Source organism: Serinus canaria, chromosome 1A (assembly GCF_022539315.1).
Source record: "Serinus canaria isolate serCan28SL12 chromosome 1A, serCan2020, whole genome shotgun sequence".
NCBI lineage: Eukaryota > Metazoa > Chordata > Aves > Passeriformes > Fringillidae > Serinus > Serinus canaria.
Window position 1 is genome coordinate 25,900,476 of NC_066314.1, and position 27,025 is coordinate 25,927,500.

The 27,025-nt window shown below is 41.4% G+C and overlaps 2 protein-coding genes across 3 annotated transcripts in view; one reads left to right on the forward strand and one right to left on the reverse strand.

Moving 5' to 3' along the window:
- ZNF277 (zinc finger protein 277) overlaps positions 1 to 25,944 on the reverse strand; it is a 39,918-nt gene extending 13,974 nt beyond the window's left edge. The window contains exons 1-5 of the mRNA XM_030238041.2: positions 25,874 to 25,944; positions 8,470 to 8,668; positions 5,284 to 5,372; positions 3,496 to 3,578; positions 113 to 204 (exon numbers count right to left, since the gene is read on the reverse strand). Of these exons, the coding sequence (XP_030093901.2) occupies positions 113 to 204; positions 3,496 to 3,578; positions 5,284 to 5,372; positions 8,470 to 8,668; positions 25,874 to 25,916 (506 nt within the window). The 5' untranslated portion in view covers positions 25,917 to 25,944. The remainder of the gene's footprint in view (positions 1 to 112; positions 205 to 3,495; positions 3,579 to 5,283; positions 5,373 to 8,469; positions 8,669 to 25,873) is intronic.
- A 240-nt stretch (positions 25,945 to 26,184) lies between these two features.
- DOCK4 (dedicator of cytokinesis 4) overlaps positions 26,185 to 27,025 on the forward strand; it is a 221,497-nt gene continuing 220,656 nt past the window's right edge. For both annotated transcript variants that reach the window (XM_018919599.3, XM_018919601.3), the window contains exon 1: positions 26,185 to 26,303. In XM_018919599.3, coding sequence (XP_018775144.1) covers positions 26,267 to 26,303 — 37 coding nt within the window. In that variant the 5' untranslated portion in view covers positions 26,185 to 26,266. The remainder of the gene's footprint in view (positions 26,304 to 27,025) is intronic.

Below are 27,025 nucleotides of genomic sequence, written 5' to 3' on the forward strand. Positions count from 1 at the left end.
TTCTGAGTCCTACCATTATGCATTAACTGGTTCAATGATATTGAAAACATAAACAAAGATGCTGAGTAGGTATCAAAAAATAAAACAAAAGCAGTCAGGGCAATAAACAAACCTGTTCCCTGTGAATTCTTGATCACAGAACATACACATACTATGAAAACTTGTGTCATATCTCTCTTGTTGTTGCTGTTCTAGAATTTCTCTCTATGAAAAGGAACAGATAGAGTTATTCAAACAAAACCATAATCATAAAATCATTCCATCACGTAAGTTTATTATACATATTTATCCTTACTTGTAACAATGAACATATAAAATTCAAATGTGCTGCTGGCACAAACCAGATGTTAGTAAGTTTTGAGTGTGGGTTCTCACAGAAATTCCAAGTTTTTCCAAAGGCAGTATGTGCCCCAGTTAAGTTCCAGTAAAATTCTCTTAACTTTATATACATGGTGCATGGAAATAAATGCAATCCACAGTGAGATCCTATGCAACTATTTAAATAATTTTGTATAAAATGCATCAGTTTAATGTTTCTACCTGTGATTCAGCTTCACCTCTGGTATCAGTGAGCAGGTTTATAGAATGACAAACTCAATCAGCTAATTGCAGGCAGCCTAGAGGGCTTTATCCTAACAGTGGGCACAGCCCTGGCAGTTTCTGTAAGAAGCTGAGGCACACACCACAAGCACTCCTGATGTTGCATTACGCTAAACTGGACTAACATCTCCATCCCTTCTGGTGTGTATCTTCAACCTCCTCAACCTTGTCTCAGCTTAAGATTGTGACAAACTGGGGATCATACAAGCAGCTCTTCCTGGGAAGCTGGTACAGCTTGCAGTCTTGGTGAAGACTCCTCTTTGGGGTCGTTATTTGGGAGAAAGGGAAGCTCCTTCACCTAAAATTACCAGTCAGATGATGCATGAATGGCTGTATGCATGACAGCAAGACAAGGTCAGTGCTATTGCAGGAAGTATGTCTTTTCAAAAGTTAGGTCTGGGGATGTTATTTTTTATTTCAAGAAAACACCCAGGAGCCTTATACTGACACGGCCCCTCCATGTACCCTCAGTTTTGCTGCCAGGACTTCCTTGCCTGGTAGTGCTTCACAACTATAAAATCTTTGTCAAGACCGTGTTTTTCCAAAAGACTGTATCTGCTTTATATTTCACAGCCTTCTCAGCTATTTCAGCAAGCTGTGCTCTCTAACCTACTTCAGGCTCATTCCTTGGCCTCTCTCAATACATCACAATCACCATTATGTCTCTGCATGACATCCACCTTGGCTAGCTCCCTGCTGCAATACAGCCTGAAATATTCCTAATCTAGAGTTTCAAAACTGCAGAATGAAATGCTTCAGGCAGCACATTTTAAAGACAGCATTTGTCCTTGTTTGGGCTTGCTGTTGGAGACAGCAGTTAGGATTCAAAGGACACAGAAAAATCACCAGAAGTTGTATGGTTCTGGTCTTTATTCTATGCAACTCACATGAGCCCATTTGCCAGCTCACTCTTAATTGCTGGACTTGTCTGGAGGTAAAAGGCTTTACAAAAAAGCAAAATATCTATTTAACTTGCAAGTCAACACTCAGATTGCAGCAAAAGGAAATGAAAAAATAAACAGACTTGATTGCTGTAACTAAAGCAGTGACTCCATTAGCCCCAACTACAGCTACAGCTCGATTTCACAAAATCCTCCTCTAAAAACTGAGGAAACAATTCTGATATTCAAAACTGTGTAACTGCAAACTATTTTGCACCATAATAAAAATGCATATTTCTTTCTTCCCTAATTTAATTACTCTGTAAACAAAACCAGCACTTGTTTTGGGTTAAATTCTCCGCTCATTCCAGAGTTTGAGGAAATGTCTACTTGCCGAGCAGATGAGATTGCTCACGTGCCAACAGAGTCCTCATGCCCTTGGCACTGCAGTGGAGAGAAGGCTTAGCTGGTACAGAACTGCACAGTAAAATCCACCACAAAATCAGAAACAAATGCCCTTTAAAAACCAAAAAAGTACACTCCAATTTATAGCAGGCAGGAGGTATTATTTGTAATAAGATGGTTCTATGAAAACATCAGCTGCATGCTCCATCAGAACTCTTTTTCCTCCCTCAAAGTCACAAACATGATATACACTTGGGAAACAGACATCATTATGACACTGCATGCCCACATGCTAAATTCAGGGTGTCTTCCACAAACCCAAAAAGATTGTAGAAAACTGTAAAGGACACAGAGAAGAGCAGTAATGATGCACTGTGAAAAACCACCACCAAATAGCATTCCTCAACCTCAAATCACTTAATCATTGAGGTTGCAAATGATCTCTTGTGAGCAACAAATACAACCCCTGTGAGCAAGCAAAGTCACCTCTACCTGGCTACCCAGGAGTGTGTTGAGTTTTCTTTTGACTGTCTGCACAGAGGAAGAGTTTACAACCTCCCTGAACGCACATCACTTACTGGGTCTTTATTTGCATGCTGCGTATGCACAAAATCGTAACATAAACATGCCAGAAGAAAGAGCATAACAAAGGGTTAAAAGGCCTGTGTTGACAATTCTCAGGACATGGCTGCCAGCACTAAACTGAGGAATGTAAAGACCCTAAGGGCTGCACTCTAACATCTCAGAGTACTGACACAGGGTATTGTGCATCTCAGCAGAATTCCCTGCACCCTAACCTGAGGAGACTGTCAACAAGGCTGCTATGTACCATGTAACATGAATTTCTAAATTAGCCCAACAGCAAAACCAGACTCCAGATGTGCATTTCAAACAAGAAACCAGAAAAAACCCCACTGGCCAACAATCTGACTAAAACTCCTGGAAGCTGGACCATCCATTCAGAACTGACAATGCCTGAAAGTTCAGCAAGGTCTGTCCACAGAACTGTCTGTCCACAGGTTGCCATCAGGCAAGAAGAACCAGAATGGTTCATGTGGGCCCAAGAGCTGGCATTTCATGTCCTTTGCATCTCACAGAAACAATACTCTCCAGACTTCCTCCACTCACACACCGTGGTGCTTGTGAGTACGAGACTGAATTGATGAGATCTGGGAGAGGGAGTGAGAATGCACACAAACAGCTTGCTCAAAGATTCTGTAGGTAAGTATCACCTTCTCTGCTCACAGTATCACACACCGAGTTCTAGTTTGCTAATTTCCCTAGATGTGTATTATTACATGAAAGAGAGTGTGTCAATGCATTGCAGATCCTTGCAAGCAGAAAAATGTTCAGCACACTCAACCTTTTTCAGTGTTCTGAGTGTATTCTCCACTTGAGTAGAACACTGACACACAACCTGTATATTTATCCCAAGGAAAAATCTATAAACAGGGGATTTGTGTATGGCTGTGCAGCAGCCAGGGAAATGAGCTTAAAAAAAAATTCAGAATTTTGCCATCTTGCAAAAATGCTTTCACTTGAAAATGTCTGCTAAGTTACTACCTATTATTCTACTGGAATGTTTACCTTAAAAAAGATAATTTCTTACCAGTCTCTTTTGCTGAAGCTGTTCTCGAAGTAATCGGTCTTCTGGTAAAACATCACATAAAAGAAAATAATTGTCCTGTTCCTCTGTTAAGAGATTAAAAAGTGTGAGTAGGGAATGGGAAGTTGCAGCTGCTTTGAACATTACTGGCAGATAATTTGCTAAGACTTTAGAATATATTAACAATGTAAGAATGTGATTATTAACCTATAAAAGTCAGTTACTCTAATTTCATAATTTAATGAAACATGTTTAAATATTTGTGCATATTTATTTATATTGGAGCATGAAGGCAAAAGTAGCTTTTCTCCACTACCAGCTTTATTCATTTTTGTGATGGTTCTTCTGGACATATAAAGCAATTAGCATTTACATTGGTTGCAGATTAAAGTCAGCATGAAAGAAATATGAAATCACCTTTAATTTTATCTTACCAGTTATTTCCCTAAGTAACTGTTAGTTTTCAGTAGCTATCATAATTTGGTTTATCCTCCCCTTGCTCTGATCACCTTTTACCATCAAATATTTTTCCACCTGTGGATATACACAACTGTACAGTACCATACACTGAGACTTGCCTAATTTACATTTCTACTTATATGCTTTACACATACTTTATCCTTAGCAACCTTTTTACTATTTATGGTCATATCCAATTGAAGAAGGCAACACATTTTATTCAAAGGAATTACAGTTACTCAGCATGTAGGAAAATACAAAAGATAATGGGTTAAGATATGAACAATTTTCTGGAGGGAGAGGGAGGGGTGAGGAGAGGGAGAGAGAAAGAGCAGGAGAAGGAGAAGGCTCATTGGTATTTTGTCATTCTGCTATTCAGGGGCTTGGTTTGCAGTTTTCAAACTGAGTGGCAAGTGTTTGTAAGAGAAACAAAATTATGATTTTTGAAATTATTTTCAGGTTTTCCAGGGCTACTTTTCTTAAAATTACTTTGAATAATTTAAAAAATTACCTTCATCCATTTTGTACTCAGTTTCCACTTTCTTACCATCTCTGACACCAGCTGTATACATTGTTTCCTCTCTTTTTTAAGGTCTCCATTGAGAATTAAAGATGCAGAGAAGCCCTAAAGTTCTTATCTATTTTAGGTAAACTGTGTTTTTCTGTTAGCAAAGGAAAGCCAAAGTAATGCATCAGCTGCCTGTGAGAAAAACTCTTCCTTCACACAGTCAACACTGTCCCAGGGATGGAATGTGCCACCACACCAATGCAGCAGAACAGGGAACTATGGTTTCAGACTTGTGTGGAGCCCAGAAAACTGCACAACTGTATGGCTTCTGTGAAGATGCCATCTCCTGACACTCCTGGGGCAGGGAGCACTGTGGCAGGGGAAAGGAAGGGGGGGTGGCCCTGATGTCCAAGAAGAACCAGCAGCATCAGCGCAGGTGGTGGACAGGGTGAAGTCAGAAAAGGCAGCTCACTGGGAATGCTTCTCATCATTTTGGAAGGACCATCACTGATATTCTATGCAGTGGGCACCAACATCTCCCCAGGCACAGTGTGATCAGCTCTGCTTCCAGACCTTGATTGGCAACAGGCCCCAGCTCACAGCACATTTAAGCCTGTGCTGATCTCATCCTCACGCAGCACAGTGCCGAAGCATGTGCTGTATTCCTTGGAAAAGGTAAACTTAGATATGTGTTTAAGAGTTAAACATTACTTCTGTGGTTTTCTGCCCTAGTGTCAGACACACTTGGCTGATCAAAGCAGCAGTGTATGCCAGAAATTATCACATCATCTGCCCATCAGAGAGTGAGCAAGCAGCATACTTACCTAATGGAGCTTTTGAATTTGTTCTTATCACACTACAGAAGTCTGTGACAGGCTGCTCTGCAAACCTCCTCTTCCAGTACAGAATGTAGCTTTAAAAATAAGGGGGAGATGATCAGTGAAAAAGGAAACACTGAAAAACTCGTAATAAAAAATTGATTAGCTCTTGGTGTTTTTTCATGCTCTAAATTATTATGTGTTTTTGTTTCTTTTTTTTAACTCCTGTGTCTCTTTTTTCTTCCTTCATGTTAGTTTTCAATTTTATGAAATTAATTCAGTTTCACTTAAACTGGGTTTAACCATGCTGTCAAAGAGAAGAACTCAATAAGCAGATTTGCACCAAGCTTTGCATAAACACTGTGACCTATTCACATCTACACACACAAGTGCCACTCAGATGCATCTTTACTGAAAAGATATATTACAGAGCATTCTCAAATTCCCAAAATATTGTGCTCTGTGTTCTGCAAGATGCAGTCAGGAAGCTGAAACTCCATAAAAACACCAACTTGACAAAAGTCAGGTTTTGGCAGGTCTCCTGTGGAGTTACAGTGAAAGCTGTAGCTTGGCAGACAACTAGAAAGACAGAAAAATGAAGTCCCTGAACACCTGGGGGTAAGACAGCAGACAGAATAAGAAAAGACCTAAACACATCTTGAAAGTTTAACCCATCAACTACAGTTGTTTAAAATCATTCTGTACTATCTGTGTTGGTGTAACAGCTGCATCAACAGAACACAACTGAGATTAGATTTCCACTGAACTAGGAAGATACTGTCTAACCAAGAAGAAATCATCACTTCATTTATATGATGAAGGGAACCAAGCAACTCTTCTGCTAATTAGTCAGAATTTTACTATAAAAAATAATCTGAAAATGCTTAAGGGCTTGTTTAAATTTATACTCACATATGATATAAATCATGTTGGTAAGGTAAAGGCTATTCAGTGATTTCTTCTTATTTTGTGCCACCAAATTAGGAAAAGGATGATTAAAAAATCAGATGTCATTACCATGAGAACATTTTTAAATAGCTGCAGCTTTTAATGCTTGTCACAGCTATCACATCCCATAGTGGCTCACACTGCCTCTACCATTCTCACCTAATAGATTTGAGGACTTCCAGTGCAGCAGCCAAGGAATCAGCACATCTTTCTGCTAACTCTGACATGGAGAGGACCAACCTGTGGTGCAGCAGACAGCTGGGCACAGTGAAGCTCCCACATGGCTGAGGCTCACTCAGCAGCATTATCAGATGTCATTAATGAGTCTTTAGTTCTCCCCCTGCCTGCTCCACTGTTTGCAATGCTCATTGAAGGAGTTGCTAAACAGAACTGTAATTCTTCCAGACTAAGTCATCCTTGAGCTTTTAGGACATAAATGTGCAAATGGAGAGATTTCAAGAGCTCATTTAATAAATGTCTCTCCCTTGCACTGAGAGAAATGAACACTGGTACAAACGCACCTACCCATAACTGTCTGTGTCACAGAAATTACAGTTTAGGGATTTCATTTCATAAGACTTAACCCAAATAATCAATGACCAGATAAAACCAATGCCTTGTGATACTTCCAGGGAGACAGAAGGATGATCATGTTGAGTCATGAAGCAGAAGCTTCTTTCCCTTATCTCTTCCCTCTTCCCTTATGCCAACTCATCTTTACTCTTCAAAGTTAAAAAGAAAAGAAAAAAATTTTTCATTAGCATTGGTCTTTCCTGGATTATCCACTTCTTGCAGTTATGTCAAGAAATGTATTCCTAAGACTGGCTGTAACTCATTGCCAAATATAAAAATAATACTGCTTTACAGAGTTGATCCTGTATATTCCACACCTCAGTTCAACACTTCAGAATATATTCTCTTTTTTGTGCATAGTATTAGACTATTTTACTAATACAGCAAATCAGAAAAAGCACACTTCAGAGCAACAATTCCATCATTTCATGTCCTGGGGCCACTTTCTGTAAGATTTGGCTACCTTCCAATTGCATTAGCAGCAAAAAGAATCTAAATGGGCCCTTTTTGAAGGGGTGATTTTAAAATACATTTCTATTAATGCAAAATAATTCCCCCAAGCTCACTCAGACTGGTGGTCCATGACTGAGCAGCTCTGATTCCTTTGCTTACCCAAAGATACTAGTACTATCTCCAAAGAGCAGTACATTCTCCTTCTGCCTGCCTTCAGCAGAAAAGCAAACAAAAACTACCATCAGTTTTCAATTTTAAGCAACGTTAAGCTCACACTTTTGATTAAGGATTTATATGACTTTCATTTCTCTTCCTAAATGATATTGTATTATTTCTTTTTTTTTTTTTTTTTTGAGTTTTGATAGACACAAAGTCTTGATTTTGACTTATAACTAGTGACAGAAGACCTACTAGAAACTCATTTTAGTTGAGAATTTATCTGCTAACACTTAAATACTACAGCAGAACTATCTACAGACTGGCAGGTACTGCCCAGCCTTCCTCCTGGCCCACACATTACTGTGGAAAGCAAAATGCCAAGCAAGTACCTTGTCTCTGAAGCTACAAGGCAGCTGGGGCCATAGCAGCTATTGGAGGAAGTGAAGAGGGAGAAAGCCAAATGTGACCCTGGTGGGATGATCAATGACACAGCTGTAGAAGGAGCCACAGTGTGTGTAGATCACAGTACTGTAAAGCATAGTTAAGGATTAAATGTGATTTTGATGGGGGAATACTGTCCTTAAAGCAGCACAAACAAATCTCATCCCAGAATGTGAGAGATCCTGCACTGAGCAGCCTCTGTGTACAATACACAGCTTTAGGACTTTGTACAGGGATAGAAATAGCTTTGCCCTACACAAATAAAACCCCAGATTAGGAAAGCTGATTGTCTGGAATGGGCTTTGCTAAAAACCAGCCTTCTAGTTTGCACACAACTTGTTGATTAGTGACAGGACCTGAGAAGACCCCAGGATATATAAAAAATGTCAAACACAGGAATTGCCATGTATTCTAAAACTGAGCTCCCTAGTCCCAGAAATATCTAGGCACTAGGGAGAGGGAGGGAAATAGGAAAACAACCTTACAGTCCAGCAGCAAAAAGCTCATAAGCAGAAATTCTCCCACAATGTCTTTTTAAAAAAGATGATCTCTACTTTTCCAAAGCTTTCAACAACATCTGCACACATACACACTCATTTTTAAGGACATAGCCCTTACCTTCTAAAATCTGCCACCAGTTTCACATCTGCTATGACGAGCTTGTGCTCAATAATCATGTGCTTCAGGAGCTGGTTTTGTTCTGCTAAGACATAGCATTCTTTGCAGAAAATACAAGGCACATAGGGAGAACTTTCTACTGCATCAACACCACCTGGACTTTCTGGCAGAGAAAGAGGCTCCAAAATACACTCGGTATCTAAAATAAGAATAAAAATAATAATAATTAATTTTGACTAAGTAAATAAATGTACATCTCTCAGAATACTTTTAGGTAGTACATGTAAAACCTGTTTGAGTCTCAGTGTTCTTGCAAGGATCATTTGAGGAGCAAGATGCTTGTAAGCAGGTTGGCTGCATTGATTCTAAGGAGGACAGTGTGAGGCCAGCACAGGACAGTTCTCAGGTGTCTTTCTCAAGTGAAACTCCCAGCTGACACCAAGTCAGTCACACCCAAGTGCTCTGCTTACTACTAAAGGAATTTTATTATGGGAAACCTACTTTTCTTCTTCTCACTATCTAATCTACCTGCTGATATGAATGAAGGCATTCTTTGTGGATCCCTGAGCCACAGTGCTCAGAGTGTCAGGAAGGATTTAGACTGTATAGCACAAACTGTTTTGCATGTTAATTTTCCCAATTATACTTTTATTTATTGCAGAATACTTCTATAATTTTCTGAGTGGCTCTTGAAGATATGCATTTGTCTTGCCTTATTTTCCCATTAACATCTAATTTACTGTTCTATGACAAAAGACTATCCTTGATCAAGATTACTGCCCCTGGGTGCTTATGCCCATTGGAACACTTTGTAGCTGTCCAGATGCTGAGGAAGGGACAGCCATGCTCCATGTGGAAAGGTGAATGGCCCATGTTTGCACCACACTGTACCAGCCAGACACAGATTCCCCAAGTGACACCACACAGAGGTGAGTCACTGCCACATGTTGTCCTGGGGTTGCATGTGTGTGTTCCCCATCTAAACAACACTGCTCTAACTTCATAAGCTCTTCCATTGGCATAAATTAGTTTAATTCATTAAGACACACTGACCAAGAGAGTTAAACAGTCAGCCTCATTAGCCTAACCAAATTCCAGCTGTCCAGAAGCAAACTGTGGTGTTTATTTTCAAAATTAATTCTACCTCAGTCTTGGGTTTTAGGGTTTATCTTGGAAGCAAATGCCAATTTCAACATGTATCTTCAATTTTAGATACATCAATTTTGGATAACAAAAAGCAAACAGAAAAAAGCTCCCCATGTTCCTGCCCTCTTGAAGCTGAAAATTGAAAACATGGGTGTGCTGGACTCCTGTATTACGAAGTTAGCTTGTGCAGCAGGAGAATAAACTCTGTGTCTCTGGATTCCTGCAGTGACATGAACACCTCTGTAGAAAAATGAAATTTCATGGAATGACAGAATGGATGAGATTGGAAGGGACCTCTGGAGGATCAAGGAGGATCTGACACAGGACCATATGCAAATGGCTCCACAACCTCCCTGGGCAACCCAGAGCTCAGACACCCTCACAGTGCAAAACCATCTCTGATATTCTGAGGGAACCTCTGGGCATCAGTTTCTGAAGATATCTGAAGAATTAAGAATTCTCTCAAGTCTCTTATTTTGTCACACATGAATTTTAAAATACACATGGTTAAAGGAACCTTAATGAATATCTACCAGGTAACTTCCACCCTACAAAAATCACATATATATGTTACACATTGGCAAGTATACTAAATCTGACAGCCAGGTAACTTGCTCACATGGAAAATTTGAAAAATAATTTTAAAAATTACAGTCATTTAGCTTTTTTCCTAGGAGAATATGTTAATGTATCAGTGCTCTATCCCACCTTCTGCCAACACTCTGAATTAACCAAAGAAGGGCTGGAGAATCCCATTGAGAGGCAGACCTGGGAAGCCCCTGTGAGTTTTGTGATAAATCTGTGTTCAGGCAGAGGAACAGGCAAGCAGAGCTCCAAACAGCCTCAGCACAGGCAATGGCTCCAATGGTGGGGGTACCCCAGGGGACTGAGGGTGAGGGGGAGCCACAGGTGGGGAAGAGGATAAAAACATAGGAAACACAGCTTTATCAGCTCTATACTGCTCCTGGAACAATACATATATATATATATATATATATGTCCTGCACAACTGCTGAGGCTTCTACTCAGGACTTCTGAAAAACAGAATTTCCTGGAAAAGCACTGACTTGACTGAAGACTGATGGCTGGGTTACACTGAATTCAATTTATCACATAAAACCAAGCACTGTGGAAAGATGGCAGCACACAGAGCATGGTAGTACCTGGAGCAATGCAGCTGCTGTGCACAATCTAACTCTTTTCTTCTCATAATTTTATCTACACTTCAGCTCATTCTCTTCCCTTAGAAATTTCTTTATTAAACTGGCATTGCAGAAATTGTTCAATTTTGTCCTATTTTAAGAACAGCAGTGGCTACACCATGTGCTAGAGCAATCCTCATGAAAGGGTCACATCTCCAAACAAAATGGGTGGTACCTGCAAGAGTGCAGCTTTGTCCATTGTTACAGTCAGTCCTGTTGCCTGAAGAAGCATCACACCATGTTTACTGAGAAAAGTAGAACTTAATTTCCTTTGCACTTGCTGATGCCAAGTGAACTGAGAAGATACTCTGTCAGCCAGTTCCACTTACCCAGTAAACAGCAACACTGCTTTTTGTTAATTTTTGGTGTAGCTCTCTTGCAATGACCTATCTAAACCTTTAGAAATACAAATAAATAAGCACCTATCTGCCTCAAGAAATCAACTTTCAACAGACAGGTGTGTCAGCAGGAACTGGTACAAAACTGAGACAAGGAGCCTGGTTTGGTAAGGGTACTTGAGAATAACAACAGCTTGGGCTGGAAAAACAGAACTGCTAAGTCTTTAACTGTAGCCATGAGTTGATGAAAGGAATAAACTGGGGTGAAGGGTTTTTTTGGTGCTCAGAGTCACTAATGCTAAAAGAGAATAACTTTAGGCTATTGGAGCAGTTTGGCAAATGCAGAAGCTTATGCAATTTCTTTTGAAGGCACTTAAAAGAAGAGGCAAAGGAAAAAGGAATCCATGTTAATGTCTTTTTACTCTTCTGCTACAAAAACACTGAACAAGAGAATAAATGCACAGAGCTGAACAAATGCACAGCCTTTAGCACAGCACTTACTGGACTAATGTAGCACAAACCTCAAAAAATACAAATAAATCCAAGTATAATATTGAAATCTCTGCAAAAGCAGCTAATTTTGTTTCTATATTTGGAGCAGAGTGGCTACAGGTACTGAATAAAAGCTGTTAACTATAGCACAGCTTAGGGCTAACAGGGAAATAAAAACTCTCAGATGTATTCTCAGACTCCAAGACTCCTACATGCAGAGACATTTGAAAATGAGGGAAAAGTAGCAAGCTTTTCTCTTAGAACCTACTGCAACAAGAATAACTTCACAGAGACTGATTAAACACCCCTCTGGTGCATGTGCCCTGGCTGACAAGGGTGAGAAGCAAGTACCTAGGAATGGTACAAAAATAGGGCAAACAAACAATAATCACACAAATAGAATAGTCTTCCACAAGTCTGACTGTGGAGAGTTTAAGTCAAAGGCTATATGAGCCCCTCAGATAAGCAGCTTTTATTTTTTTTCTCCATTGACTTATTCCTGCACTATTTGAAATTCTTGGTCTTTTAACACCTACAAAAACTTGCATCAACTTTCCATTTTTTTTTGGTAATGATTTTATGAAAGTTTTCCTTTTTCCTTGATGTTCTGGTTCAATTCAGGCTACTTCTACTCTGCCTTTCATGTAATGTGGTAAGAGGTAGCTTGAAAATGTCCAAGATCAAACTGGGACATCAAGATTTTGATGTCTCAAAATCAGAACAGATGTTTTTTCTTTTTTAATCTCTTTTCTATTTACTTTTTATTTCTGGTATTTTGCTTGCTTTTAGGATCATTGAATTAACCACAGAATTCTCTTCAATGATTCAAAGTCTCCTAAGCTGTGAATCAGGTGTTAATGCACAAGACAGTGGTCGTGTTCTTTGTGTGTCCACTCCTGTCTGTTACTCTGCATTTGTTAACACTGACTAGCACTTTTTTGGGTAGAATTTGCTCAAATAACATGAGATTTCCTGCAATGCTTCAGCTGGCCCTCCTGCTTACCACTTAGGAAAATAAAAGTGTATTAACAGCAAAATCTACCACCTTTGCTTATTGTGTCAGTGATGGGACAGCACATGACAGCACAGTCATGAGACTCCCTATGAGAAGAGAGCCTTATAAAACCCATCCATTAAATTTTGGATTAATCATGTTTTGCCCCTGAGTTTTTCTTCTCTGCCTAACAGAAAAGCAGCATGACTGTAATGCAAAGAGACATCCCAAATGCTTCACAGAAAGCCCTCTGAACTCAGAAAACAAGAAAATCCCTTTCTCAGTCACAGAACTGGCAGCTGACACCATGTTGTTCAACCTCTAAAAGGACAGATAAAACTATGGTCTTTAACAGCTAATTCAGAGCTAAAAAAGGTAAAATAGTAGAATGAAGAGAACTGAGGAATATGTTCTTTGGAAAGTAAAACTAAGAGGTATACCAAGTTCTTCAGGGGAAAATAAAATACATATTTTGAAGGTATTTGAGAATGAGATGGTATAGAAAACAATTTACCTTCAAAACCAGAATAAGCACTGGTTTTTCTTATAAGTACCCACAGGATACCCAGTACAATGATCCCTGCACAGGGACTGTATACACCATCACAAAAGTGAGGGGAAAAAAAAGTAAATTTAAAAAGGCTGCCTGTTATAGAAATTATATGGCCTCATTTTATTTCAAGAATTGTTATAATATAGACTAGTTAATCTTCACAGCTAGTGAAGCAACAAGGTGAAAATGGATGCATTTTCCTTACTGGAACATTTTTACTTTTGAATGCAATTTTTCTAAGCTCCAAACCAACGTTGGTTTGCACAATTAAGTAAACGTTCCACCCACACAGTTATAGCACAGCCCACAGCAGAGCAGGCAATGCACTCCACCTGCACAATCACACATGCAATTATCACAAAGCAATATGCCAGCAATGTCATGGCCAGTACAACAGATATTATTATCTGAAAGAAAAGGAAGGAAAGATTTGGCTTTTGAATGGGAGTTTTGAAAGGCAAAGTCCCCAGAGATGGTCCCCAGTGTAACCATTTGCTGTCACCAAGAAGCACAGGGATGTCTCATTATCCTGACTTCATCCCATCACTCCTAACCATCAACCATTGTCCTTCTGCTTGAGCTGGCTCCCAGGCTTGCCAAACCCTCTGATGAGTCAATCCAGCTCTTTACCATTAAGAACCATTTCTTCCTCCCTTTTTGCTCAAGAATGTTGAAAATGGTGCCACAAGAGTCCACCAAGGGCAAGAGCAAACTAAGGAGTGCATGGTGAGAAGCAGTAAGGTGAAAGAGAACCTTCCTCTCAGCTGTCTCATACAATCTTAGCATAAGCCTGCCACAGTGTGTGAGGTTTCTTTAAAGGCATTACACACAGGAAAAGGAGCCACTAAGATTTTATCACTGCTTCCTAACAAGGACACTCAGCACTGGCTTCAGTTTGCAGAATCCACTGCTGTCAGCATGGGCACACCTAACACACTAAATGCACACTAAATGCACACTAAAGCTCTTGTGCTCAGTTCTACTTGGTTGCACATCTGAGCTATCTGCTCTCACTAGCTCTGGGAACAAACTGAACACTGCTGCATGAATGACATTCTCTAACTAGCAAGTGGAGGTATGTGGGCTCAGATGGATGAAGTAACCTCACTGTTAGAACTCTTCACTCACACAGCTTGGCCCTGAGGTGCTGCAGCCGTGCCTCAAGTGCCAGAGCTCAGGGAGCAGAGGGCTCTTCCAGCAGGCAACCAGCAAGCCGAGAGAGGAGCTCCATAAACTGGTCTGCAGGGAATGCTGAGGACAGGGGCACTCACATCCTTCTTTCTGAAGCTTTGCCATTAGATAAAAAGGAATGAGAGTCACAAGACTAGAGGAAAAGAGGTAAGTCCAAAGACAAGGGGTTTTAACTAGGGAAGAAGAAATCTAACTATTTTAAAACAGATTATTCGATTTATTATTAAATGAAGAATACTTTGAAAATTCAAGGCATTGCAAAGTCTGAGAATTGAAATGATGAAAAAGGAATTAATACAAATTTGCTTAAGACATATTTATGTGTTTCCTGTCATTTTTTGTAGTCTATGGCACAGCAACAAGGCCTTAGGCTGAGGACTTAATGATGTAAATATCCCATTGTTGGTAACACAAGGATAATGAAACAAAATAAGAACATCTGCTGGAATGTTAAGTGTCTTTCTAATTAAATCCAATAGTTGAATGGATCAATTCATTACCAACAAATCTGGTTTATTATCTCATTAATACAGCTGGTTAATATTATGAGGAGATTAGCACAAGAACTTGAAACGATCCTAAAACAAAAATGAACACAACAAAGACATACTGGTGAATACAGGAGTTCAAATAACGAGCAAAAGACAGGATTTTAGACACGTAAAGAACAAAGGGAAGAAAGAATGACAGGAAAACAAAAGACACCTAGCAAACCTGGCAAACTCCACACTGGCAGCCCAAAAGATGCTGAATGGAAAACAAAAAGGCTGAGAGCATCCTCCCTCAAGTTCTCACTGATCACATGGCAAAACCATTTAGTTGCCAAAATGACCAAACCCTTCCGGAGAGTATGGAACCAACCTGTATTCCTATAGGTAATTCCACACAAAAGAGTGCTGCATTTAAAACTCTTTAGGAAATGAGCAGTTTTAAAGCTTTGTCTTGGAATCAATTATTTTTGAGATGATGTAAAAGTTTCAAGAAGGATCGGCTTGACACTCGAAATGCATACATGACAGCTTCCCTGTTTGGCAGCCTTGGCACTGCAGCATCTATTTGTTGGCACAGCAGCATTCCCTAATTTGTGGTCATATTCTTGGAAGCAATTTTACACTGATTACAGGATTTTTCCTTTGTTTTCCACAGCACAAAAGATGGATGACTAATGACTTGCCAAATAAACAGTATTCAAAGCCAAAACTCAGAATAATGAAAATAAAACACCCTGTCATGGTCCTCACCAATACTACAAGCAAATATGCTTCCTAGTGAAAGAAGACTCAATGTGCATAATCATCTCCTACCTCGATATATTAAAGCCCTCAAGTACTTCTATTAAGTTGAATTAAGACTGAGTTCATGAGGAATTATTTACCTATTACTTCTGCTTGTTAACACACTATGAATGATATTTAGTTAAAATGTCCATGTGCAAGATCAATCAGTCCCAACCCTGCCTGTTTTTTCATTGAATGCAAATGAGCACTTCAAAAGAACACTTAATCCTACAGCTAAAGCTTGTCAGTTTCACAGACACTGTACATATTCCGTAGCATTTTCTGTCTAGGAATATGAGAATTTGATTCCAGTTAAATGACAGCTTTAAGAAAAGCTGTAAGTTACCGAATCCTAATAACTCAGAACAGAGTTTCTACAGAGCAGGTGTCTGCTGGGAGCTGGAACTAACAGAAATACAACTGTGCTTAATAGCCATATTTAACAGGGCTGCTCTGTCGGGGAGCTTAGGATGTTGCAGTTTCATTAGCATTAACAAGTGTTGCTATGGGTACCACAGCACAGGCATCAGAACACAACTGAATAGGACTGGGAAAGTGATTAATAAAAATGTGAAGTGCTGGAATTTTAATAAAACAAACCCAATGTGCTTGCCAATAAGATCATGTTTAAATAATGGACTAGATTATTGCCCAGTTCAGCAGCAGATACATGCCACTGCTTGTTGTCTTTCTGCTGGACCCCCACATCTGTAAAGAACAGAGCAAACCTACTGTTCTCACACCGAGGGACACACACACACACACACACACTAATGAAAGTGACCCCAGTAAGTATTGATAACAATATTTAAGTGCTGATGTTAATGTGCAATTTATAAATATTTAACACACTAGAGCAGGTTCTATTGCAAGCTCAGAGCTGTATAAATGTCATTTACCCTCATTCCTGGGTAAATGACACAGACTTACATTAGGGTAACTAAAATCAGGGTTTGATGCTTTGGAGACAAACATGAAAAAAAAATTTATCGACTTCAGCATTATACATTGAATAATTTTATTATACGTTTTAGAGCTTCTGTGATTTCTTATGGCTATTGTTAAACAAAATTTCTGTTTACCTTTCCTTGTTTAGTGTGATCACATGACTTGGTAGACATGGAGAGCTGAGATCCATATTATCTACTAAAATGAGGGATTAGAAGCAATGATTAAACCCTAGACTATTATCTGGAAAGATTAACAAAGTAATTATGTAGCCTCAGAATGTTGAGTTACAAGGAAGACGAAGAGAATATCCAACAGAAGAATCTGAAATGGAAGGACAAAAGGGACCATCCAGGTTCTTCTTTTGTACTTATCACCCAAATCTATCTAACAAAACTTAGCAGCTTTTTTCTATTCATCTTGCTGTTTAGTAAAAAGGCATGCCAGAGACATCACAATAAACATAAACAATGCTGTTTAAATTTAAGGTATAAAGACTGAATTTCTGCTATTTTCATATGAAAACTCCTGGGGAAAAAAATAAGAGAAAAAAAAAGTGTACAATTTTGTGTCAAGGTGATCTGGACCATCATTTAAAAATGTTAAAAAATACATCCTGGAAGGCATCACAAGTAAAAAAAAATGTGTATGCAAATGTAATGTTTGTGTATGTTACCACTGCCACTGCTCTGCTTAACCCTCTGCAAAGAGCAGCAAGCTGGAAAAAGACATGTCTTACTTTACATATTCTGTGTCTGTGACCTTAGCTCTCCCAGAAAGGAGGGGTCTTAACAATGTGTTTAATATGGATAGCAATACTTCATTGCTATAATTTCTCTTTGCGGTGCCTTTAAAAATACTGTCTTGAGCCTAGTAACTTCTATGCCAGCATTGCTATATGAAGCAGGTTAATTACTTTACTCTCTGCTTTTTATCATGATCATTTAGTAGTGATCAATAATGGATTATTACAAGAATTTTCCTTTTCTTGTCACATGTTCTTTTCCTCTAACAGGATTCAATTTCCAAGCACGTTTACCCTTTTGATGTTAAAAGAATTGCCTCCTGGTCTTTTTAAACAATTGCTTTACTCTGTAACTACAGAAAAGGCTGTGTGATTTGCCTTAAAAACATAAAGCCTGCTTTAGCAGTGCCTGACACCCCCACATCATTATGATGGGAATTTCTGCCATGCTCCTAACTAAAACATTTGCATTGCAGGGTTTACAACTTTTCCACTGGTAGACTTTCCTTGAAAAAGGCAACTATGTGGAAAAATAACCCCAACTGCAAATAGTGTGAAACTTTTATTTTAAATAGCACTTAAATTTTTTCAGACTCATACAAATGAGAACTAACCTCAAAATGCATCCTGAGAGGTCTTGTTTCTGACATCCTCGTGTGTGTGGGTGTCATACTGACAGAACAGGCTGAAATCTCTCTCAGATATTCTGACTGAGCTTCCTGACACACAGAGAGCCTTCAAGGCTGAATTAAGTGAATTTTATAGTTAAAGAAGGATCCGTACGAAGAAGAGGCCCTGTGATGTTAGCATCTCTGTGGTCTGTTGCTGCTTTCTCAGTGAACTGCAGCTTTTCCAGATGGAAAGTAGCAAAATAAGTTGTTTCTACTTTTAGAATCAAACCTCCATAAACTGGTATTCAAACTGGAAAAACAGTGGCTCAAAGGGAAAGTTCATTATAGTGTGCAGTGATGTGAATCGACATACTTCAGCCTGATATCATGATTCAGGAAAACAAAGCTTTGATTGTACTTCAAATAATCCACCATTTATAGTCTTTACACATACATTTTTGAAAATTATTTTGAGAGGAAAGTATTTTTAGGTCTTATAGATCCCAGAGAGATCTCACAGCAAGCTATATAAAATTTCTGTGAGCATATTCTGACTTTGTACCAGACTTGGAAATAAATATTTTTGTGATACTGCATTCATTCATTAACCATATAAGACAGGTCTCAACTTCCTACGCATGATATATGCTTACTGATACTACTAATGTAGCTCGTGGACATGGATGATACAATAATTGAAATCAACTTCATCCAGAAACAGAATCAGAATGTTTGAATTAGTGATACAAGTTGTTTATATTTTTCAGGCAACATTTTGCTAACTGTATAAATACATCAGGCTCCTGAACATTAAACTAGTACAGTAATAATAAAAATACAGTACAGACTGCATGTTTCCATTCCATATAAGACAAAATCAAATTAAAAACCTACAGCAGGATGTTTCTTTTATGTACTGGTCTTTAGAGAAAAAGCTCTACCTCATTTATTCATGCATTTTGGAGTCACAATAAAATTTGGTGCTGGCACACTGGTCAGGAGAAAAATGCTAGCAAAATGTTCCTCTGGCAGCAGTTTCTCTTAGAACTGCACACATTTATTTCACAGCCATGGCTGTTTCCATAATGTGAGCCTTGTGCACTTCCACCATGGCACTCACAGGCCTACCCTGGGGCACATGCCACGAACTTGGCATGAGGTCTTGGATGGGAGGGTGCTGTGCCAAGCTTCCCTCTGCTGCCCAGCAGCCCTGTCTCTCCTCCTGCACCTCAGCACAGCTCTGACCCACACAGGATCTTGCAGCCCCCATCACCCTGCAGCTGCTTTGTGCATTGCCCGAGTCTAGAGATCGGTTTTGGAGCAAGTGAGCAGCATTGGTTTGCAGCTCAGGTACATGAAAAATGCATCCCAACCCTTAACAGAAATGCCTGGGTCTAAACCAAGGTGTGGGGGCACTCACTTCATGTGAGCAGAAATGCCAGACCATGCAGTATAGTTGCAGGGACTGCGGCACCTTTATCTACTGGGCCTTATTATTTGTTCAGGTAACAGAGCCACAACATACCACAAAAAATCATGAGGTTGAAACAGAGGGCATGTCAAGTTATAGACTTCTACACCAGAGGGACAAAGAGAAGGTGTTTACCCTGCTACAACTACACAGGGCAAGTGGTACTCCTTGGATACAAGGAAAGACAAATGGGAGGGTGACATCTCAATGACCAAGAATCAAATGGAAACAGCTGGGCCACTTCACACTGGTCACTGCCTGCCAGTCATAAAAATCAGAGAAAAATACACAAAATTAAAAAAAAATGATCAATTGGAAGATAGTGTCCAGTGAAAGGTCTAGTGAAAACAAGAGGCAAAAAGATCAAAAGGAAAGTTTCAAGAAACACAGTTGAAATGTATTACAAAGAACAGACATGCCTGTGGACCACTGCAGCTACTGACAAAACACCTACTACAATTTCTGTCTTAAAGGTCTACTACAGCAGAATATTAGGACAGAATGGCAAACAAGCAGTGATGATGGAAACACCTGCTGGAAAATCAGGTCTTGGGATCGATGACTGGACTACTGCAGCTATACCATTTCCTATGGAAACATTAAAATTAACATGTGCTGCTATTGTTTGGGTTGGAAGGGACCTAAAAGAGCACCTAGTTCCAACCTGCCCCCTGCCATAGGCAGAGATGCCACAGCACAATTTCAGTCTGGTTATGTGGTTTTAGTGGCATTGACTAATGCATTATTTAATACAACAATCATCAGGTCATTGAACACCAGTCTTTTCCTATTCAAGTGACTGTAATTAAGTACTGCAGACAACAACTCTGCAGAGAACCCAGACTTTTACAAACCCATTTCCCTGGTTTCAGTGAGGCACTGGTCAGGATGATGTGCCCAGCTCTTCAGAGGCACAGACCTGCTTTAAAGTTGTACAAAACTCACCACATTTTTTTTCTCCCGCTTCTTGAATGTCATGTTCTTTCCTCCATTGTGTGAGCTTTTATTGATGCAATATTTAAAGCTACTTTAAAAAGCCCACAGAAAGACATTCAAATGCTTTCAGGCTTTTCTCCCAGATTCAGCCTGCTGGGAGTTTGTGGATGAGAATGTGAAGCAAAAACCTCAGAGAGAGACTGGGAACAACTGCAGTTTTAGGATTTAAATGGTCACACAAAGTTGCAGAGTTCTAGCAGAGGTTTCAAGACCTCTGGTGGAAGGAAGCACACAGGGCTGGGAAAGGTTATGAAGGATAGACAAATTTACCCTATACTGAAGTTAAAATACTTGACGCTTGTAATTTCATAATACTTAAATTTTTTTCTTCCTTTCCTACTGTTTGTACACACAACAATAAGCTAGTTTAAACCCTACATCCCTTCACCAAGAAAGCTGGCTAAAGTCTCAAAGGGTGAACTCTGAAACCCACTTACATGACAGGCACACCCTGTGGCAGTCATTGCTGCTGACAAGAACCTACAACTTCGGTGCTCTTCCAGAAAACCAGTGCTCCTCAGCAAACACAAAGCAGTGAACAAGGTGTTTCAAGAGGCATAACAAATTATCCTGGCACCTGTGTAACCCTCAGAACATTCAAAATACTTTAAGTATCTCTCTAGCCTATATCTCTACATCTAAATAAAGCATGTCCACATCTGTTACTTGTTCAAGTGATGAGAAACACTTTTTTGGGGTAAGAATCAGGTATTTGCCAATACAGAAGCAGTTTAAAGGTCCTCATCAGTCTGAGGACTGATGAAACACCACTCGCTCTTGCTCCACTGCAGGGAACAGAAAGACTGAGCAGAGGTTTCAAAGAACTGAAAGGCCTGAACACGCTAACAAGTTACCATGTTTGAGCCTTGTACCTCCTCACCAGGCAGCCTGAAACAGCTCACTTCTAAATGAGCTTGGTTAGAGTACAGAGGAGCTGATACTGTGTAGTTTGCTGATGTATCAAAGCCTTTACTTGCTACCAAGAGGGCAGGAATTGGCTCAGTATACTGGAATGAAATACAAAGATAAAGGCCATCCATCTTTGCTTTTGAGCTATGGAAAATTTCTGAATTCAGAGCAAACCAAATAGCAAGTCTTTACTGGGTATTTTTGGGGAATATAACATATCCTATGCCTTGTGCTAACAGAAATTATGCATGCATGCTGAGCTGTGGGGATGCCCCTTGTCTTCAGGTAAAATATGCTGCATATTATAACACAATTCTTTGTAAAATTATGGCAGGAATCATGGGCACTTCAGATCTCTGTTACCAACCAATACAATCCATCACTTATTTTATTAAGCCATTATGACCCGTTTAATGAAATATTTAGTTTCACTTGTAAATTCTTCCATCGTCAGTTATTTAAGAAATGTGATGTGAAGGCTAAAACCTCTAAAATATCACTGCAACAGTTACATGAAAGGATTCTGCCTTTTCAATTTTCAAACAGAAAAGCACATAAAAGGTGATTTTACAACAATAATTTAGTAATTTCCAGTCCTCCAAAAGATCCACTTGCTTATCAGGTAAATGTTTAAAATGACTTTGTGACTGGATTTTTAATTAAAAATCACAAAAATGGCTCTTTAAACATTTTTAAATAATTCTGCTTTAGGAGATCCATTTTGGTAATCATATTAAAATAAATTGTGTTGCACTTCTAGAATTAATTAGTGAACCTGTCCTCCAGGTGTAATTGTTAATTCTGCAGTTCACAGTGATTAATCTGCACCCTTTACAGAGCTTATAATGCCTACTAGTAAAAGGACTCTTCTCTCTCTGTCCAAAATTTGTAGTATGGTGGATGCCTCAGGTCTTGAAATCCTCTAGTGCACACAAAGATTTAACCTGAGAAACAGATCACCAGTGGTATTCTGGATGCTTGAAAGTGTCCTGTGGGAAGACAACTGGGGATGCAACCCCATGTGTGATCATTTGGAACATGTGGGGGTTTTTAAGGAAGGGTACTGAGAGGATATCAACCTCTAAAGCCATGAAACAGGAATGGGCAGATACACATGGGCTGCTCCTCAGGCTAAGATCTGAGGATCTCTGGAGAATGCAGAGAGGAGCAGAGGCAGCTGTGTGCTCGGGGCAATGGTTGCTCTGTCACCTTGCTGGAGTTTTCACCCATGGACACAAGCAGCCAGCAGCTCCCCATTCACCACCAAGCATGCTGTGGATATTTTAGAGAGGAAAGAAGTAAAGCACTCAGTCTGATCTGAACAGGAGCGGTAGCATAAGGAAGCAGGGGTTGGGAAAGCATCTAGTCCACCAATTATTTGGTTAAGAACTATTCAGTATAAAAGAAACAACACATAACAAGGAAAATGAAATGGTAGATTGCACACAAATGTTAATGAGCAGGTGAAAACAGAGACAGTAAGCTGTCTCTGCCAATGTGGGAACTAATGGCACTAAAGGAACTACCCACACATACTTGAACAGGGTCAAGGTGAACTTTTGTCACTGACAGGAAAGGGGAAACGCATGACTACCATATGTACTATGGTATTTTGGGGGGTGTTTGTGGATGGGATCAGAAGGTGACAGTGGAATTTTGTGTACTTTATGAAATGGACTTAAAGAGACTTAAGATTCCACACTGATACACAAAGTGGCCTGTGAACAGGGGAGTGTTTGCAAATCTAATGAGGAATCAACCATTAACCTGTAGGGAGAAATCTTTTGGGTCTGAGAGTACATGGGACTGCCTTTCAGTGACCAGGAAAGAGAAAATCCAGCATTCCAGAGCCCACTGTGTTGGGCAGCTCTAATAGCATCCCTAACACAACTTAAGAGTTGAGCAAAAGGAGTAATGGCTGTACCACCAGGAACAAACCAGCTTTCACTGGAGTATCCTCTAGGTAGAACAAAAAAAAAGTAAACATGTGGTAGACCAGTCAAACTTTTGTTTTCCAGAGTAAACTGAATATTCTTAAAAATGGGGTGTGAGAGACATGGAAGGAATCAAACATGTTGTGCTTGGACATGGTGCACCCCATCAGCACGTGTTCAAAAGCACTTGAGCACAAGAAGACTTTGAGTAGGACACTATAAGTGTCAGACTGCTGATATAACAATGAAAGCCCACTTCCAGATAAAATACTCATTTTAAAATCCTTTGATAGATGCTGCAAGGAGTGTTGATATGCAGACTGAACAAACTGTACTGTGGATAGTGATATATTTATTAAAAGCCACTTGGTGAAGGCTGCTGGAAGGAACTGACTAGAAAGCAACACTGTCCTGGATTAGAATATAAAACCACAGGCTTTCCTGTAAATAGAATCAGCAAACTAGGAAATAGTATATTATTTAATTTTCCTATATGCTGCCTCCAAGAAAGTGGCACACCTCAGGTGCACATGCAAGTACAAGATGTAGTTAGAGAGAATAGTTTTGTACAAGTTAAACCTCTGAATGAGTAAGGATTTTTTTCAGAGGCAAAGAAATAATAAATATTAGGGTGGGGTATTTATTTGCCCAGAGACAATCTGACTTATAAGATCTCTTGACCCTAAGTAACTGTGTTGCAAACAAATAATTGTAAAAAGGCTGCTTGAGCTATTGGACACTCTTGCCTTTGTCCAAGGGAAGATTGTTAATGCTGAAGTCAGTCATGGTTAACATGAGAGACAGCAGTTACAAGGCTGGGGCAAAATTTTATGACTCCCAGCCAGCATGCTGGCAGACCTGTCTTAGGGGGGATGAAGCACGTGGATGTACATGTAAGTCTATAGGCTGACATAAAAGTTAATTTAGCCTGACATCTATTATTTTGATTTTCAACACTGATTTTTTTAACATATTTCATTACCTATAGACTCCAAATGATCTGCCAGGGGATGCAAAGTGAGTTTGGGAGCAAAGACAAAAGAAGTCCACTTGTCATTTCAATTAGTGTTTGTGCTCAGTAAAAGGAAAACAGTACAGGCCTCTGAATTTCCATTTTCCTTAAAAAAAATTCCTTTTTTTCTTTGAATTGGTGCCAATATCTTTACAATATCTGAAAAAACCTCAGGGTAACCTCATTATCTCCAGTAATCCACAGACCAATGTATACACAGAAGAGTTGCACATACAAAGGCACATGTTCTTTCCAGTAGTTAGAACAGCACAGCTTTGCCTCCGGGTGCAATTACACCAGTGTGGAAATGCTCTAAAAGGGTCTGGCTTTTCATGTATGAGGTTTATGCCAACATACTGAAACACAGAAATAAGGCAAGAGTACTGCTCTAACTGCTAGCTTAAATTGGTATTACTTTTATGAATAGGATAAGGGCACATACTAGACAAACAACACAAATGTCACTTAAAAGACTACTCACTATCAAACGCCCAAACACAGAAAAAAAGTGCTCTAACTCCAGGTTTGAAACTGCCTGCTTGTACAGGCACAATGTACATGAAGTTCCTTTCATTGTGTCCTTCACACTATTAATGACTTGACAGTAGAAGTTAAAAGTCAACCTGAGGCAAAAGCTACTCTCTTCTCTTAAATGTGAAAACATTAAACTATTTTTTTTTCATTTGGATCAAACCAAAGAAACCCATAAAATCTCTAGATACCACTTCAGAATATCGATTTCACTAGAGAACACTTTTCTAAAACCAGACATACTCATTTTAGAGACAGCTTGTACTTGGTAAGGCCTGCAAAGCAGCATCATTATCATTGGTTTTCTCCCTTTTTTCTGTCTGTGCCTTTCCACAGGACCAGAAGACATAACCCAGGCTGTTGCTCCTGTCTCAAAACCCGCAGGTTTCTCTTAAAAGGACCAGTGTGGCCTGAGGATTTCTTGCAGTTTATCTACACTGAGCTCTAGCTAAGCTCCTTCCACGAGGATGCAGACATACAGACCTCTCGACAAGGATACAAACCCTGCTGTTCTTGCTTAAGGCGCCTGGCTTATCCCGGCAGTAATTCCCCACCGACCATTTGTGCTCTTAGCTGTGCACCGCCTGCTTTGCAGTATCTCTGTGTATGTGTGCGTTGACCAACAGATTTATGTGAGGAGCCAGAATGCTCCCCGCACCATCAGCCGCACGTCCCACCGCTCTGGCGCGCTGCCGGAATCAACTCCCTCTCCACCTGGACTGGCTGTTGGAAACTCTCCCTGTCCCCACAGTTCCGTGTGCTAAACGTGGAAGGACTGGCATCAGCAGGACCAGAGCGACTCACGCCCCTGTAACCAGCGGGAGGAAGGTAAAGGGCTGTCCGCGGCTCTCCGCGGAACCCCGCTCCGACGGGCGACAAGCGAGCCCCACTGCGCCGGGCCCTGGCGCTCCCGGCTGCCGCACACGTGTCCGCCGCTCCCCATCCCAAGGATGGCTGCGCCAGCCCCGTCCCACTGTCCAAGCCGAGACCGCGGAACGGAGGGGAGAGGGGGAAGTGCAGTGTGAGACCCTCACGCCTCCCGCAGGGCACTCACCTCCCCGTGCCGCCGGTCCCGCAGCCCCGTGGAGCTCGGCCATGCCGCCGCCGCCGCCGCTCCGCCCGCCCGGCGCGGGGCGGCCCCCGGGAGCCGCGCTCCGCCCCGCTCCGCCCTGGCGGGGAGCGCGGGGCCAGACGGGGCTCGTAGTCTCTCCCGCGGCCGCGGGCGACGAGGGGCGCGGCCGCATCGAGGTACTACGTTCCCCGGCGTGCAGCGGGACGGGGAATATAAGTGGCTGGCGGCGAGCGCGCTTCAGTCAGTCCGCCCGCCCGAACAATGCCTTCGCCGCTGGGGCCGGGCAGCCGCGGCTGAGCGCGGCGGGAGCCCCGGGTAGCGGACGCGCTTGCCGGCCACCGCCGCTCCCGGCGGAGGGGCTGGCACGCTGCGAGCATGTGGATACCCACGGAGCACGAGAAGTACGGCGTGGGTGAGTGAAAGAGAAGGCGAGCGGGGCAGCGCGGGGGCGAGGAGCGGCTCTGCCGGAGGGGAGCGCATCCCGGGCAGAGCGGGCTCGCCCCGCGGGGCGCTGCTGCCGTTTCCCGCTGGAGCGGAGGCAGCGCCCTGCGCGTGTGAGCGCTGCCGTGGGAGACGAGGTCCCGTCAGGGCACGGGGGTGCGGCCCCTTCCCCGGGGGCACAACAAAGGGCGGCCGATGCCCAAGCCGCGGCTCCAGCTTCTCCCGCTCCTGCCAGGGGATGGGGCAGGGGCCAGTCCCCAGTCTCCGAGGCGGACGCTCGGTTCTCCTCGCCGGCGCTGGGTGAAAAGGCTGGCGTTCCACGGGGAACAAAGCAGCCTAAAAACATCGCTGGGAGCGGCGAGCCGGTGGGAGACGGTGTCCGCCGGCCGCCCGGCAAGGAGCGGCGACGGGGCCGCGGGCATTGTTCGCGCGTCGGGGGTTTTGTCGCCGCTTCGCTGGAAGCCAGACAAAGTGTCGCTTGTGGGAGCCGCGCTGCCTCTCCTGTTTGTTCCCCTCTGCCCGGTGCCGGGCTCTGAACCCCGCGGGTTTGACTTGCGGAGTGATCGGAGAGACTCGCGGTGATTTTATTTTTCTTGGCACCGCCTACGCCAACACCCGGTGAGCGCCGGCCGCTCGTCCCGGACAATAGCCCCCTCTGACACGGGTGTAGCTGAACTGTTGTACAGACCTGCC